The following is a 16984-nucleotide window of genomic DNA, read 5'->3' as shown; positions in this document are numbered from 1 at the left end:
TAGCGGCCCAAAACTTTTTCACAATTTTGTGTGTTTGCATAGATAATGTCCCATTTTTTTAAGAATGTTCAATGCATGGAACCCATCTCAGACATTTTGCATGATGAATATCTTCCTTGTATTGCACGAACATGATTGCATGATCCACCCTCTCCAAACCATTGCATCACTTAACACGACCTTTGAAGAACCCATTTGTTGCATTAATGCTCTATCCTCCCTCTCTTGCAGTTGGCGTTGGCCCTCAGCAGAGGAGATGCAGGCCAGTGCAAAGACCTTCCCTCTCTAGCGAAGGCCCGCCGTCTCTGCCAGAAATCTCCCGTAGTGCCTCGTATTCCTCTGTATCTAGCTCCAACTCTTCAGCGTCGCTACTCTCTACGGCTTCCTGCGAACGCCCTCTACAACGCCGCAACCCCGTCATCCCGGACACGGTGAAACTGCCTCCGGGTATCCGCGGGCAGCCGGTGAGCTCTAGTTCGATGCCGGGTTCCTGCCCTCACGGAAAGCGCGTTTTTAACTTATTGAGAAGAAAGGAGCAAGTGGGCCGCCGCAAAGACAGTACCCGGTCCCTCTACGTGGAGTCGTCCGAGCATGATCCGTTGGGGCATTCCTCCTCTTGCCCGTCTTTTCCTTCCCCTTCCTCGTCATCCTCGTCTTTGTCCATTTCCTCAGCAACAGCGCATCCTCCCTGCCAGCGCAATCAAAATTTAGCCTTGGACGACTACAGGCGCTTTTCTGAGCCAGACATACCTTACATGGACGAAGATGTCTGACCAAGGAAGGAGGATTTGGATTTTTTGTTTTAGGTTTTGGGAGTTACACAGATTACAATCTGTGGAAACTAATTGACGGTGAAGTGAACTGGACATGTTGTCATGCACCTTTTTTTTTTATAACTTTTTTTCCTCCCCCATATTGTCCTTAGAGTTCATTCAGGTCAGAGGTTGCTTGCCTCCTACTAATAGTGGACCAGTAATTGCCCCCCTTTCTCCATTTGTGCTAATTTAAGCTCCCAGTTGCACTTTGTCATTTCCTAGTTCTCTGAATGGAAAAAGTGAAACCACCTTGCTCATTTTTACGTACTACCCTGTGCCTTATTAATAGAAAGTTCCTCTTTTTATTGTCTTATTCATGCAGGGGTGGGGAACATAACTGTAGAACCCCCAACCAGCCACAAAATGCGAGATACACACATCTTGAAAACACAACATAGCCCAAAAATACTTAATATTCAGTAGTGATCGATTGGCCCATATAAAAAAAAATCCAGAAATAGTCTGCTTTTTACACAAAGTCAGGCAGGATAGCCATCAACAAAAAGTTTCTCCACCTGTATTAGATGCTCTCCTGTGTGTGTGTGTGTTTGATTGTGTGCGTTTGTTGTTATAACATGGCTGTTTTTGATTTGTACATAACCAGGAAATGTGTTCATTTTGATCGATGGTGCAAATGTCTTGTCAAACTTGACCTGCTGGACAACAAACATCTGATAGGCAGTTGTTGCCCTCACTGATCAACGAAAGACGCAAACAGCACACGCCACTTTTTCCTTACACAAAAAAAAAACAAAAACAAATGGAGAGAAAGCACACCACGCCACACCAAGAGAAAAGAACCACGCCAAGATTATTTCCGCAGTCAAGGATGCGTCGCTTCAAAATGTCGTGTTGGCCAACTTTGTTTTAATCCCCGTGTTCCTCTCAGACTGCTGATGAATGATTTTTGCCTTTAAAATGACCAAGATGTTTCATGTGTTACAGATGTTGGAACTGAATGGCATCAAGCGTAATGGATATTAGTATTAATGTGACAATACAGAACATGATGCTTCGAACTTTTGCACTTTTGCTGTCTGTTTTTATCTGGTCTGATCGTCACAGCTTTTTTTTTTTTAGCACTAAACTTAATGTAGACATTCTGTCTTCTGGAAAAAAAGATGCTTTGAAATTGGATTGTTAAAAGGTAAGTAGAACCATTTAAACTAATGCTGGTTGGTTTTCTAATTTCAAGATAATATAGACCTCTAATACATTTTGACATTAAGGACTGGCAGCTATTTATTTTATTCTAAATAGAAAACATTTGTAATGTTTTCACAGGTACTTAAATTTGAACAATTCCCTTAATTACACTTTTATCTTCATCAATTTCTCCAAAACTTCCCTTTAGATCGCATCATTTTTGATTCTTTCCTCCCCGCATAGGACAGTTGACCAACACCGATGTGTACCCACCTGGACCTCGCTGCACTTTGCTGCCAATAGGGGGCACCGTTGTGTCTTGGAACTTGCTAAAGGACTTTTGGGGGGCAGACACTTTCACGACACAGCTGAGAAGGCAAGTTGGAGGTGGGCCTCTAATCTTTTAACCTGTATTTTGTAAATTACACCAGTGGTTCCAAAGGTGAGGCCCATGGGTCGAAAGTGGCCCGCTATGGGGCTGGGATCGGGATCCGACTGATTCACACTACATGTGTACATCATTTCATGCTTTCATTTCTTTCGACAAGGGTCAAAACAGCACCTTCCGAAAGATCCAATGTGTTAATAAGGAATTCCCCAAAACGTAACGGGAAATGCTGAAAAATTAGCCGGAACCGACAAACAAGAAGCATCCTGGAAAGTCCTTGAAAATAAATAGGAAATGATCCAAAATATACTGGAATTGACTTTAAAATAGAAGTGTTAAACAAAAGTCATGCAACATTAACTCATTGCCTGCTATTGACTATGATAGATGTCCAATTTCATCAAACTGGCTCAACTTTCAGTTCCTTCATTTGTTACTCCCATTCAAAATTGATTGGACATTGAGCACCATCAATGGCCATTAAGTTACCTTTTTATGGCCACAAATAAACAGATCCAGCCTACATGACATCTAATTAGCATTTATGTGACCTGTAAACTAGACTGAGTTTAACACCCCTGACCTAGCTAAAAAATAAAATACCTGGATATCAACAAATGAATAAAATACTAATTATACTGTAATTCTGTCTAATTTATATTTCAATGTTTTTAACCAGGAAAGACCCCTGCCCACCTGGCCCACCGCAACAGACAACATCAGTACTTCAATTACCCACCAGGCAAGGAAAATCAAGTAAGCTTGAGCATTGGGAGGGGGGGTCGGCCATCTGCTTTTTGGCGAGAAGGGGTTAAAAAGCAAAACATCTGGAAGCATCTCCGAATGATTTTCTCCGATTGTGACACTGAGGTCACTCGACTTTGTTGGCTGGGAAATTAAAGAACTGGTGTGTCTACAAGTTAGACCCAGGGGGCTTTTGTTTTAGGCAAAAACACATTTGCGATTCCCTGCTGGGCCTGAATTATAATTACAAACTGTTTCCCTATGGGAAATGATGCTACTAAGTGGTACATTGATTGGCTCCATTTTAGTTATGTTTTTCCACTAATAAAATGTGGTTCTCTACTTTTTTGGGGGGGTATGTGAGCACATATTTGGCTTAGGAGGAAGTTTTGGACACAGCAGCTGTGTATTATACTCAGTTTTTCCCGAAAGAGTCCGTATTTATTGTAAGTGAAACATTGTCTCCTTGAGATACGAGTGAATCGGTTTACAGGAAAAGAGCCGTTGTCAACAACAATTTCCTTCTTTTTTTGACAAAGAATAAAATAGTTAGGCTTCAAAGTGTTTATTCCTTCCATTTATTTAAACTAGATGTAGAAAAAAATGAGTGTTCTTGAGTAAATTTCACTTTGTGTTTATGTCATTTGAACACAATTGGTGTAATTTTATCTTCTAAGATAGTTTTTCTAATACATTTCTTGTTTTCACATGATTGTTTTTTTCTTAACATGTAACACTTCTTTTATGTAGGTTGGATTTTCCAAATTACATGTAATTTTTTTATTCAAATAAGACATTCACGAGTGGATCTTAACGCGTTCCACCAATGGTAGTGAATAAGTTAGCATCCTAACTTGAGCTAATCGCCTTATAACTTCAATTTGATCAAATTCCAGTGTAATACAGATTATTTTTCCTATGGGGGAAAAAAAGATGAAAAGATCCAAGATTTAATGTCAATACTCGGTCAAATTGCTCTACGCTTTCGTGATTTACGGACCTCCGACGTCCGATCAAAGGACGGCGTAGCAATCAGGGAATGCCGTCCTGCATACAGGCTTTAAAGCCTCCCAGGTGTTTTGGCGGACCACCCGGTCTGGGAAAAACGGGAGCCGGCAATAGGTCGAGACGAAGAAAAAGAAGAAGAGCAGCAACTGTTGTTTTGGCGCTTCACGCCTCGCCAGCCGCAAAACAATGGCAGAATAATTAGCTGGCCCCGTCAGCCCCCGCCGACCCTATCGGCTTTCCGTGCCCTCCTCTCTCGGGTGGAAGGCCCCGAGGTCTGTTATGAGATCCACGGGTTTGGGTTTCACACTTTTCACCATCCCCTTTGCCTGGAGCTGGCAACTCAATCCCACTAAAAGAGCAAGATTCAGGCAGGACTCTTGAGCTGGATCCTTAAGACCACGCTCCTATTACTGAAGATCGGCTGAGCTTTAATTACATCTCCAATGGTGTCTTCAAAGGGGAGAGTTCACTTGAGGCCCCAGCAAGGAGCCGCAAGAATTTACGTGTTTAGCTAGTTCTCGAGTGAAGAAATTGATATCATGGCTGTCTGATTGGGCATTTAAAAATGGATCTTTATTGTAAATGGCATAACTTCCTTATTTCATCTATTTATTGACACCACTTAATATTAAACCTCCAAATTATCAGGAGATAATTCTCTGAAAAGCATTTCGCAAACAACGCACTGTCGATAATGACACATTTTGTGCGCCTTAGCCAATAGGAGGCAGTGTGGCATAAAGCAGAGACGAGTGCATTGACAGGAGCAGAATAGTAGAAGTCCTGATAAAGTGATATTGTTTTTGGCATTTTATAAAGAGCAAACGCTTCTGAGTATTTTGTTCCATTTCTTATCCAATGAATCTTTCTGAGGCGTTTGTGTTTGAATATTCATTAGTATTGAGGTAGTGCGCAATTGTGCACTACTCTCGTCTTCTCTGTGCAGCAGCAATCATATGGCGCGCAGTAAATAAAATCCTTTTTTAATTATTTTTTTTAACCCTTTCCCCATGATGGTGCCCTTTACGCAGCAGCCAGTGGCAGTAGCTCTGTCCACTCCTATGTTGTTCGTGTTTTACAGCATGTTTTACAGCATGTTTTACATGAAAAATTAGAGGGAACATTGACATGGCAGGTGTGATACAGGTGTGCCCATAGCGAGCAATGATGATGTCGCTTACACTGGTACTCAGTGCGCTCAGGGAGATTGTCTTTCTGCCCAAACCAACAAAAAATTAGAGAGAACATTGGACCCTACTGAATTATTAGCTCTAAAGAGCGTTGTGATGAAAACTTCCTCCATTACTTTGTTGTTGTTGTTGTTGTTGTAGTTGGAGCATCAATTAGGCGTGACGGTGTCACATTGTTTTTCCACTTCCCGCCTCTCGGAACTCCTCTCCCGCTGAGCAGCCGCTCCAAAGAATGGAAAAACAAAAGAAAACCAAGCAGGACGAGGTAGGATAACATGTCACTTTTCTAAGGCTTCTGTTGATACCTGCTTCGTGCCAGCGCACCATTCACATTAGCGACATTAGCGGCCACCCTATCCTTTTTCCCTTCAATTATTCACGCCGTCCTCTGCCGGCTTTATTGTTCACAACAGGGGCCCTCGGCCACAGCCTCAGACGACATCGTCGTCGTCGCCGCCGTCGTTGGAGCAGTACGCCGTCGCCCGTTGCCTCATCCTCAAGGCGTAGCCATGCTGAACCGCTGACGCCAAGGTCAGTGCCATGCTGAACCGCTGACGCCAAGGTCAGTGCATTGGTTGGCAATATGCCATTTTTCTTGCTCTCTTTTGTCCTAAAATTCTACTTTGACATTTCATCTTAATTTCTAAAACCATGGATATCAAAACTGAATGAGGGAGCGTTATTTTGGTTGATAAAATCATTGAGCGACAATCGTTTTTACAAGGATCGGTTCTGTTTTACCAGCCATTTTTAGACTCAAATTGTGTTCTACCATATATACTTATATACTGTTTAGTATATCAGATGTATAAAATGAAACGATGGGACTTTTCTTGGTTAATTCTACTTTTTTTGCCATTCCCCTTGCAACATTGTTAATCCAAATATGGATAAACTCTAATTAAAATGTTACATTATAATTACAATCTACCACTAATTTTATCCCTTGATCATCCGTCATGCTATCAAATCAGCTGAAACGCAATAAAAAGGCTAACAGAAATTAGCAGAGATATTACTGTAAGCAATACTGCTACTTGATAACACATGGAGCAGAAACACATTATGATACCACAATGAAAGTGAAGCGCTTAATTTGGAGATTTAAAAAAAACAACAACTTAAGAATCCATATCAAAAACTGTGTTGTGGCTTGTTTGTTGTTAATAGTGGTTCACATAGCCGATGTTTGCACTCAATGCCCTCATGATTGATTGCCGATCTGTCTAGGGAAACGGACCGCCCGGAAACCTGAGAGTGTGAACTTGTGAGAGGATGTGTACTTACACCACAGCCTCGTTTGTGTGTATGCATGAGTGTGTGTGTGTGTGTGTGTGTACATCCCCCCAAATTTCTATGAAGCAACTAAAAAAGGATGGCGTGGAAATGCTCCAAGTTTGTTGCAAACGCTGGCAGGAGCAAACTAGAGCGCAGTGCGAGGTTATGAACTCTGATGTGCTGTGATCGGGGTCTTTGATAGTGTGTGTGTGTGTGTGTGTGTGTGTGTGTGTGTGTGTGTGTGTGTGTGTGTGTGTGTGTGTGTGTGTTTGTGCGTGTGTGTGAGCATGTGTGTGTGTGTGTGTGTGTGTGTGTGTGTGTGTGTGTGTGTATGTGTGTAGCAGCTGAAAGTTGGCGCTGATGAAAACCAAATGCTGGCTGCCACTGGGTCCAATTAAAGGCACGCACAGGGACGTTGAACTATTACGAGAAGGGTCACCCAGGAAGCACCACCTCATTCTTTTCCCTCTTCTTCTCCTTGTTTATCCCTCGGGGATTGCACAATTTCGGGGAAGCTGTAGCGCCGCTCGGAGAGGCAGCGCCGAGGACAGGCCCTGGATTTTTTTTTTTGGACTTTGATGTGGACTCCCTACGCGCTCGCTGGGCGCAATGCGATATGGCGAGGACAGTGCCGCTTTGTTTGAATGTTTCCATACATCCGCCATGCATGGTTCCTTTTAGAATCTAAGCATCCGATTGGGGTATTTTTTTGTCCCCCTTTTCTATATATTGCTTTGTTTGTAGTAGACATGTCAAGGACTGTCCCTCACAGATGGCTTTGCTAAGGATTGGAGTACTTCCAATTGGTCTCAGGACTGTTATGGTTTTATGCTATGGTGTTCTTGATATAATTCAAGTTCAGTTCCATGTAGTATTGGTGCTGAAAAGACTAGGCAAGAACATTAGCGGAACTCGTTTGTTTGTTTGTTCGGACATTGTCCTCGTCACAAATGATTCTGGAAAGTGCCAATTTGTCCTGCCCATTTAAGGCCACAAATCAAAACAATTACAAGGTCCTTGATTAATACAATTGCATAAACAAAACAACAGCTGTAACAATCGTCACATATCAGGTATTCAATAATAACTATTAAGGTCGGAACTCAAAAACAACTCCATTGGAAATTCAACAACTTAAGTGTCCTTTTAGGTCTGCATTCTGGGGTAAAGGTCAGTCCTATCTTCCTATCGGAACGAGGACTCGGTGACATGTTAAGAATGAATCCAACATCATTTGTTTTGCTTCCAGGTTATCGTCCATACCGACCAGGAAGACATCAGTTGAAATTCATGAACACCTTAAAGGTGCTCATCCTCTGCAGATCTCCAAGTTACCCTCAAAACAATCTAAAATATCTCTCATCTTCCAAAATCAGCAACCCGAGAGTGAGGAGACGGTAGCGGCCAGGTACCCTCGGCCTTCCAAAAGCATTGTAGCGCACATCGAGAACGTCCAAACGGCCACGTCAGGTAAGTTTAATGAAGATTTGGAGAATTTGAGAAGGAGTTTGCAATTTTGCGCCGATGCTTTGTGTGTTTTAGTTATTCAAGGTTTACATCACCCGAAGAGAATGGTGCCCGACGGCAACAAACTCCTGGCCGACAGGAAACTCCTGGGGGATATGAAACCCATCGTTTCGCTCAAGCAATCGTCTCTTTTGGGTGTTTTCACTGGACAAGCAGTAAGTGTAATTGTCTCCATCTTTTTACCTGTTTAACCCATTCAGCCATCTTTTCTGCAGGGGGGGGGGGCGTGGCCTATCTACTCAAACTGGTGACAAGGGGGAAAAACATAGCCAGTCTGAACGCATCCTTACTTTTTTAGTCCAGTACCTGAAGATCTACTTAAATATTCTAATACTTGGTGACTTCCCACTGCCGTCTATTGCAGAGTAAGGTGGTTGTCCTGCCCTCCGGGGAGGCCAATTTGTCGGACATAGACTACCTGGTCCCCAGCCACGACGAGAAGGGCCAACCCATTGCTGAGTGGAAGCGGCAGGTGATGGTAAGGCAGCTGCAGGCCCGGCTACTGGACGAGGAGGATCAAAACTGGAAGGTCAAGCCAATATCACTTACCTTGTTTACATTTACTGATGACTCAATGGCTGGCTGGCTTGCGTGTTCCAGGAGAACGGCCCGAGCTTGTCCAAAGTCAGCTGGCGCTACTCGCAGGCCCACAACGCCATCCTGGGCCCGTCCGGAGAACTCCTGACCGAGCGCGACCTGGTCTACCTGGAGCAGCAGATCGCCAGCGTGACTTTGCGCCGGCACGCCGGCGAGGGCTGTGAGCTGGAGCTGGCCCGGCTGGTGGAGGAGCTCCGCCACCTCCTGCCAGCCCCCATCGTCAACATCAGCGCCAAACGACCGCCACTGCTGCCGGGCTGGTGCTGTCGCATCTCGGGGATTGTCAAGAGCATGTCGCTGCTCACCAGTGACCTGGCCGAGATGCCCGACAGCCAGTTGGCCAGCGTCTTCTCGCAGGCGCCGGACCGACGGGCCTCCACCAGGGGTCGCCGCCAGAGGATCGAAGACGAGATCCGGCGTTTCGGCGTGTCGGTGAGGACGCTCAAGTGCAATTTTGAGACGCGGGAGGAGCCCGGGGGTGACGGAGGGGTCCCTGCCCCGGAGCAGGCGCCGGAAGAGAAGCTTCCGGAAGTGGTGGAGAGCACCAGCCTCAGGAAGGAGCGCATCGTGGTGCTCTTCCTGGGACACTGGAAAAAGTCGGCCTACGCCGTGACGCTCAAGAACAGGAAGAGTCGTGATGGGGAAAATGGCAGTGGGGAAGAGGGTGGCCCGGCCAAGATGTTGAACAGCTCTTTGGGTCACTTCTTCAAGCAGAGAAGCGCGGTCAATAAAATGCTGGGCAACTGGAGGAGGATCATCACCAGCGTGCCTTCTCGACAGATACGACGGTACCTTGCTTTTTGATCAAATACTGTCTTTTATATGTATGTGTTTTGCGGTACTCGGACGTTTGGTCGCCCAGACACTTGGTCGGTCGCCCGGACGTTTGGTCGCCTAGACGTTTGGTCGCCCGGACGTTTGGTCGCCTAGACGTTTGGTCGCCCGGACGTTTGACAACATGACAGTTTACTGTTGAAATTGGCTTTCAAAATTATGTTCATGAGAGAGAGAGGTTAATATCTAAATATTTACTGTTGAAATCAGCTCTCCAAATTATATTCACCCGGGTGACCAAACGTCCAGGCGACCAAACGTCCGGTCACGGCATTGCCACCCAAAATTTGTGACCTGTTTCCTCTTTTATAACCAATTAGGCTCCACCGGCAGCAAGCCATCTACTCCCCAGAGCAGTTCCTCCCCCGCGTGGGTGGCGTGCCGCTGGAGTACGACAATCTAACGTTGGACCTCTTCATGCTGGGCTACTTCCACATCCTAGAACTGGACCTCCCGGTGGACGAGCGCAAGATGAGGCACCTGCTGTGCTTCGAGGTCTTCGACCACGTGGGCAGCTTCCCCTGGGAGCTGGTGCGCGACTTCCACAAGGCCGTCATCCGGGACATCGAGGCCGGTGACCGCCAGTGGAAGGACGGCTTCGAGGAGCTCAAGCTCCAGTTTTTCGGCAAGGCGTCCGAGGAGGGCCAGGGGGGGACGGAGGCGGGGCCGGAGCCAGAGGCGGAGATTCCCGCCCAGGTTCGAACGTTACCCAAAGTCATCGTGCAGACGCCCACGCCAGACGAGGATTCGCTTTACACCGGGACCGATATCACCAGTTTCAGTAACGAGGAGATTTGCCAATACATTGATCGCAGTTTTGCTTTTTGGAAGGAGAAGGAGGCGGAAATTTTTGATTTTGAGTAAACCCTCCAATTTTCTCAATTCTTACCATGCATTTGATCGATTCCATCGTGGAGGTTGTCGATATTGCCGTTTAGTTTGGTTTTTTTTTTTGTAATATTGTAATACGAACTGTTTTGCTATTTGGCTTGACCTAGAAGCCAGTGTTCTTTCACTTCATTTAGCAGTTTGTTTTATCCATGTTGACAGGCAATAAATGAGCACATGAGCAAGCCGGGCCATCACTGGTCATTTGGGTCACATGAGCCGCGCTGCTATGTGTCTACCAGTGAGTGTTTGTGACAGCAGCTGCTCGTTGGAGGGAATCTAACTTCAGCCTTTAGCGTCACTTGTCAGTAGCCGCCCAAAATAACCCAAAGGCAGCTCGGCACGAGGCCGCCGGCGGGCCGGCGACCAGGCGTAAGGTTTCTCTCGGTGGTTCCGCCACAAGAAAGCTGCTCCTGTCCCAGCATGAGTAAGTTTGTTTACTACTTTCAGGCGGGAAACTTTTTTTGTATTTTTTTAATGGGATAGAGGTTGTTAGTAGTGGTTTTGGTATTGTTGTTGTCGCACTTTGCCACGTGGGATCTGTTTTTGGAACACTTTCCCCAATGGATTCTTAGTGATCCTATTGTTTCCATATTTGTCAAAATGGATGTTGCTAGACTTAAAATGGCTTGATTTGAATGTGCAGGTTTTATTGTTGTTGTGTTTAGAAGTAGTTTTGTCAGTTCAAATTAGCCTTTTTCTAGGACTAGAAGTCGCACCCAAGTACGTACTATTTTGGGGGCAGAAATGTTATGGTATCCCAACAGGAATAATACTTTACCGTATTAATGATAAAATGCTAATTTGGCTTCTGTCGCATGTTTATATAAGGATATTTACGGTCTGTAGAATGTCTTGTTGACACAACTCTCGGTTGTACTTGGTACAACTACCAAATTTGTTTTGTTTTGAAGAATTCTGCCTTGTTCTTGCTGTGCACTGACTTCAGTGTACTTCTGTGTACTTCAGAGTTTTTTTTTTTTAAGGGCGACTTATTTTCAGAATATATGGTACCAGGAGGTCTTCCATTAGAGTAGTAGAAAAGTACAAAAAAAATATTGTTAATACAGAGTCCTAACTAAATTTGTCATCTTTTCTTTCAGGTGAATGACTTGTCGTCACTCCGTGTTCTCTCTTGGTTAATATCTGGTGTGGAGGAGAGAGGATGGTGCGCAACGTGGACGACCTCGATTTCTGCCTGCCTTCGCACCCGCAGACCATCCTGGAGGGCTTGCGTTCCCTTTGCTCTCAGCCCAAAATGGTGGACGTGACGCTGAGCGCCGGGGGCCGCGACTTCCCATGCCACCGTGACGTCCTGGCCCTCTGCAGCGCCTACTTCGCCTCCATGTTCTCGGGGGACTTTGCCGAGAGCATTCAAGCCCGTGTGGAGCTCCATGGAGTGGATCCAGATGTTCTGGGCTGCCTCTTGGATTTTGCCTACAGTGGGAAGCTAACCATCAACCAGAGCAACGTGGAGGCTTTGATCCAGACCTCCAGTCGCCTGCAGTTCCAGACCGTCCGGGCGGTGTGCACGCGTTATCTTCAGCATCAGATCGACGCTTCCAACTGTTTGGGCATCCTGGAATTCGGGGAGATCCACGGATGTCCGGAAGTGGTGGCCAAAGCGCGGGCTTTTCTTTTGGAGAACTTTGAGGCGGTCCAACTCGCTGAGGAATTCCTGCTTCAGGAGAAGGAGCGCCTGGTCTCCTGCCTGAGCCACGAGGGGCTCCACGTCCGATGCGAGCGCTCCCGTGTGGAAGCCGTCCTCAGGTCAGCATTCTTTTTAATACTACAAATGTTTTCGTCAAAAGTCAGTTTTTTCATTTTATTTTAATCTAAAAAAAAATCACATTCAATGGTCTAGGTGTACACTTGAGACCTTTAAGTTTGTATCAGAAAAGTGACTTTTTTAAAGAAACTTTAAACATTGACAATTATGGTGGTTAACCTTTTACAAGCCAAGTGATTATATTTGGTCTTTGCAACAAAAAGAAATGCAATTATTGTTCTTATTTTTTTCATTTTTTTATATACATATATATATACCTTCATCATGCTTAAGTCATAACATTAAAATGAAGGAAATGTTAGATAATGTTAAATCATTTATTTTCATATTATTTAGCACGCCAATGCCAGCAATAGACACCCAATTAATTCGATCATCTTTCAATAAGTCCATTGACCAAAATGGATTGGATGTATTATGCCATCAATGGCAACCAATGAGTTAAATAAGTGCCCAGTGGAAAAATAATGTGCCTGTGCATCATGATGCTCTCCAATAATTAAGAATCAAAATTTACAGACAGACCACACATATTTTCATAAAACATAACACATTTTACAAAATCGCTAACATGCTATAGATAGTATAATGTCAAAAAGCTTGAATAGCTTTTTATTCCACCAAATTTGTGGCCATAGTTATTACCATGCACAAATGCAATAATGAATACAGTTTTTACACTTCTTTGGAATTATTTTGGTCCGCCTCAGGTGGGTCGGGCACCGGCGGGAGTCCCGGCTGGACCACATGCCGGAGCTGCTGGGCCTTTGCCGACTAGAGCTGCTCCACCCGGACTATCTGAGGGAGACTCTGATGCGGGACGTCCTCGTCCAGGCCTCGGACGGCTGCCGGGAAGCCGTTGAGAAGATCCACACGGAGGTTCGGAGGTCTTTGGCTCCTGAAAAGTCTCAAATCTTCAACCCTCTATCTATTTGTTCTTGTCAGAAAATGCACTCGTCTCCAGAACCGGGAGGCCAAGTCGACTCCCAAAGTCCGCAACCCAACCTGCAAGAGGTGCTGTTCGTCATGGGAGGACGCTCCCTGGACGACGAGTCGGACGACGAGTCGGATGATGACGATGGCCATAGAGCGAGGGAGCCCAGAGCTCAGCCCAGAAATTGTGCTTTCTACAACACCAAGACGAGTACGTAGGAATGCAGCTTCTCGATTGCACCCAATTCCAATACCCGGCTTTGCATTATAGGCCAATGAATACAAGTTCACCTTTAATGTTCAGACATGCAACAAAACCACTCAGACAAGAACTTAAATGAAATAATAGTTCATGAAAATAGTCCGTGATTTGCCCGAATGCCATTTCTAATAGATAGCATTTGCGTATTGACACTTTTATTATTCATTTTTCTGTTGACAGAACTGTGGCACGAACTACCCAATTTCCCCAACCCCAACAAGTGGGGCTTCTCCATGGTATCACTCAACAATGACGTCTATGTCACAGGTACGCCAACTATTGCATTGACCATACAAAATGGCACTTCAAATTAACAGTAACTACAATGTGGTTGTGAAAATACAATCCTAAAATGAAATCAAATCTCCTCAGGTGGTTCTCGAGGCTCCAACACCAACACCTGGTCCACCACAGAGACATGGAAGTACTCCACCAAGGAAGGCCAATGGGTGACGGTGGCGCCCATGCTGAGACCTCGCACCAACCACTCGTCAGCCACGCTCGACGGAGAAATATACGTTGTTGGTGGTAAGAAAAACGTCAAATAAAGTTGAGCATCCACAGCCATTTTAAGTCAATTGGACATTTAGCATTGTCAATAGCAGGCAAATAGTTCATTTTGTGTCATTGTACTTGGGGGGAGGGGGTCACTTTTATGTTCTTTCCTATTGAGTTTGAGGGACTTTATGGGATGCTTTCTGTTGGCTTTGGGGCATTTTCGGGCTGTTTTCTGTTGGTTTTGAGGGCATTTTCGGGCTGTTTTCTGGTGGTTTTGGGTCATTTTCAGACTATTTTCTGGGGCTTTTTCGGGCTATTTTCTGGAGCTTTTTCAGGCTATTTCCTGGGGCTTTTTCAGGCTCTTTTCTGGGGCTTTTTCCAGGGTATTTTCTGTTGGGTTTGGTGCATTTTTAAGCTTCCTTGTGCTTTCCAACGTGTGTTTCAGGTACGACATTGGACCGCGTGGAGGTGGAGCGGTACGACCCGTACCATAACAGCTGGACTTCCACGTGCCCCGCCGTCAAGTACGTGACCAACTTCTCGTGCACGGCATGCCGGGGAAAGCTGTACGTCATCGGTTCCTGTGCCGTCAAGTACAACGCCTTGACCATGCAGTGCTACAACCCCGTCATAGGTGACTGTTACGTCCAATTTGCTCTGGTTTTTCCATTAGTGTTAATTGTTCTTTATTTTCCCCATGTCTCAGACAGCTGGATTACCATCTGTTCGCCGTTCATCCCCAAATATTTGTCGTCACCTCGCTCCGTGTGCATGGAGGGAAACATCTACCTGCTGGCCGACAACACCAAGAAGGTCTACTCCTATGACCCCGATGCCAATATGTGGCAGAAGGTGATGGTACTTCAACAAGGGGTGGTCAAACTCAATTGGATTGGTTTGTGGGCCACATTCATGCCCAACTAGACCATTTTAGATAAACTTAGATATACTTTTTATACATTTCCAGGCTGTCTCCTGCGTGTCAGTTGCTTTTGTGCTGATTTTTGGATTCTTCTAGTTGATTTTGAGACATTTTAAGGTTCTTTGTTAACTCATTAGCTGCCATTGGTGGCACAGTTTTGGCTGCAGAGGGCGACAGAACAATTATGGTTGCGGATAAAAAAAAATTGAAAATGCAATAGTGCGCACACACCATCGCAAAAGTCACAAAATTCAGGTTTTACGGAAAAAAATATGGTATATACAGAATGAATGAGCGCCAAAGTCAGGCAACCCGTGGGCCATATTTTTGCCACCAGCGGGTTTAACCATTCTCATCATGACTGGACTTCTGTCCGCAGATCCAACTTCTCCACACGTTGCACGAGAACGGCGGTCTGGTGTCGCTGGACGGGAGGCTCTACGTGACGGGCGGCCACTGGAAGGGCATGGAGGGTGACTACGGCGTAGAGGTGGAGGTGTACAACCGGGGTTCTGACACCTGGGAAGTGGAGGGCTTTCTCCCCAGACTCTGGTTCTATAGCGGGGTTTCTACTATTTTCTTGGACCCCGCCAACTGGCCTCGAGTCTTCCCCGCAGACGCCACGTAGAATCCAGCATTTTTGTTCGGAGAAATTCAATTTGTAAGAAGACAAAGGTTGGTTGGGTCTTCTTGTTGAGGACTCTTAACTAAAATGGCTACTTTTTCATTAGTCTGGGATGGATCTGAAGAAAATTTGGTATTTATGTATAGAAACAGCGTATTTTCTGGACTATAAGTTGCACTTTTTTCCATTGTTTGTCTGGGTCTGCGACCAATGTATTGTTTTTGTTCTTCTTTCTGACCACAACAACCTGTTCTTTTTCCATTGGTGTTTTAACAGATGCTTATGTAGCCCGTTTTCCTCCATTTTACTTTTGCTCCTTAATGTATGTGTTACGGCTGGCAGCCTGGACACACACTATGTAGGAGGGGTGTGGTTTCTGTTTTTCTACATGTACATGGAGCTGTGGCTCCACCCGTGTGACAAAGCCCTGCCCAGGCCAACACAGCTGTGACTACTTCCCCATCATCCCTCCTCCAATTAAGATTCACTTCCTTGACCGAACCCGTCTGCTGTGGTAGTTGCGACTCCCTGGTATATCTTACCCCAGGGGGAGTCGTAACAGTATGTTTGTTCTTGGTTTCTGGTTAAATTAAAAAATGCCCTTCCAAAAGTGCGATTTATCTGGTGCAACTTATAGTCTGAAAAATATGGAAAACATTGATCCTTTGTTTTTGTCCTAGGGCTTATTCATTAATTAATCAATTGCTTGAAAATATTCAGATAAGTAGTACTGTCTATAAGGAAATAAATATCTACTGTGATCATTAACCCTTAGGCAATCCCGACCATAGCAGAGGCTGCCACGGCAATAGAACAACACTCCGTTTCCATGGTAACCACCCGAGCTTAAACCTTGTGTGGGGTCGCCATGGCAACCATACGAAGTGCGTCGAGGACGCCGAAATCTCTGCTGTCGACTGAAAACTTTTTTTCAACCATCCTACTTTTAAGTAGTTATTTTTTTTAGTTATTTTTTTGTCTGTGATTTCATTTGGGATGAATTCCTCCAGGGAGGAGACTGACTCATTTTCACCTACATTGGACTTTGTCATTCAGGTTTGGTTAACTCGTTTTTTTTCGCTACTCTGAATGGTTTATCGTAGAGTTGACATTAAATAGTAGACTTATTAACCCCTGTGAAAAACACAGTATGTAATCATGAATGGTGCTGTTTTGTATTTTTCCGTTTTTTTGTTTTGTGTTATATTTATGAAGAAAACTTTTAAAAACATCATTTATAAAGTTCTATTGTAATTTTTTGTAGTTTATAATGTAAAGGTAAATTGTTATTTTTACTATTTCTCTCTATATTGTTAGTTTTTTCTACTTAAAATCACTTTCTTTTATGAACTTAACTATGCTAACAAAACTTGATACCTTTGCTCAAATTTTAGATAAACAGGTAAATAAACTTAAAGTCAACATTGCTTAACATAAAAAAATACATTTAAAATAATCCCTTCCCATAGCTAATACAGTATATTCATTCATTTTCTGAACCACCATATAATTTCACTTGTTACCAACACGACCTTCAGAA

At 44.6% G+C, this 16984-nt stretch overlaps 3 protein-coding genes across 10 annotated transcripts in view; all 3 read left to right on the top strand.

Annotated features, from left to right (window-relative positions):
- LOC144196404 (myosin IXB) overlaps positions 1–1834 on the top strand; it is a 36626-nt gene extending 34792 nt beyond the window's left edge. For 7 of the 8 annotated variants that reach the window (XM_077716550.1, XM_077716549.1, XM_077716553.1 and 4 more), the window contains one exon: positions 232–1834. In XM_077716550.1, the coding sequence (XP_077572676.1) occupies positions 232–773 (542 nt within the window). In that variant the 3' untranslated portion in view covers positions 774–1834. The remainder of the gene's footprint in view (positions 1–231) is intronic. The other variant, XM_077716555.1, reaches the window with a different exon arrangement.
- Positions 1835–7859: 6025 nt separating this feature from the next.
- espnla (espin like a) lies at positions 7860–10391 on the top strand. Its single transcript, XM_077717533.1, has 6 exons — positions 7860–7874; positions 7946–8039; positions 8112–8251; positions 8461–8625; positions 8697–9481; positions 9848–10391. The coding sequence occupies exons 1-6, from the start codon at positions 7860–7862 to the stop codon at positions 10389–10391; spliced, it is 1743 nt and encodes a 580-aa protein (XP_077573659.1).
- A 128-nt stretch (positions 10392–10519) lies between these two features.
- klhl30 (kelch-like family member 30) lies at positions 10520–16370 on the top strand. Its single transcript, XM_077717207.1, has 10 exons — positions 10520–10842; positions 11519–12185; positions 12915–13083; positions 13150–13348; positions 13580–13666; positions 13772–13927; positions 14343–14531; positions 14604–14749; positions 15199–15494; positions 16220–16370. Exons 2-9 carry the CDS (start codon positions 11581–11583, stop codon positions 15445–15447), a joined length of 1800 nt encoding a protein of 599 aa, XP_077573333.1. The 5' UTR covers positions 10520–10842; positions 11519–11580; the 3' UTR covers positions 15448–15494; positions 16220–16370.
- Positions 16371–16984: the final 614 nt, after the last annotated feature.

Source organism: Stigmatopora nigra, chromosome 5 (genome assembly GCF_051989575.1).
Source record: "Stigmatopora nigra isolate UIUO_SnigA chromosome 5, RoL_Snig_1.1, whole genome shotgun sequence".
Lineage (NCBI taxonomy): Eukaryota > Metazoa > Chordata > Actinopteri > Syngnathiformes > Syngnathidae > Stigmatopora > Stigmatopora nigra.
This window is presented reverse-complemented; position numbering and strand designations above follow the sequence as displayed.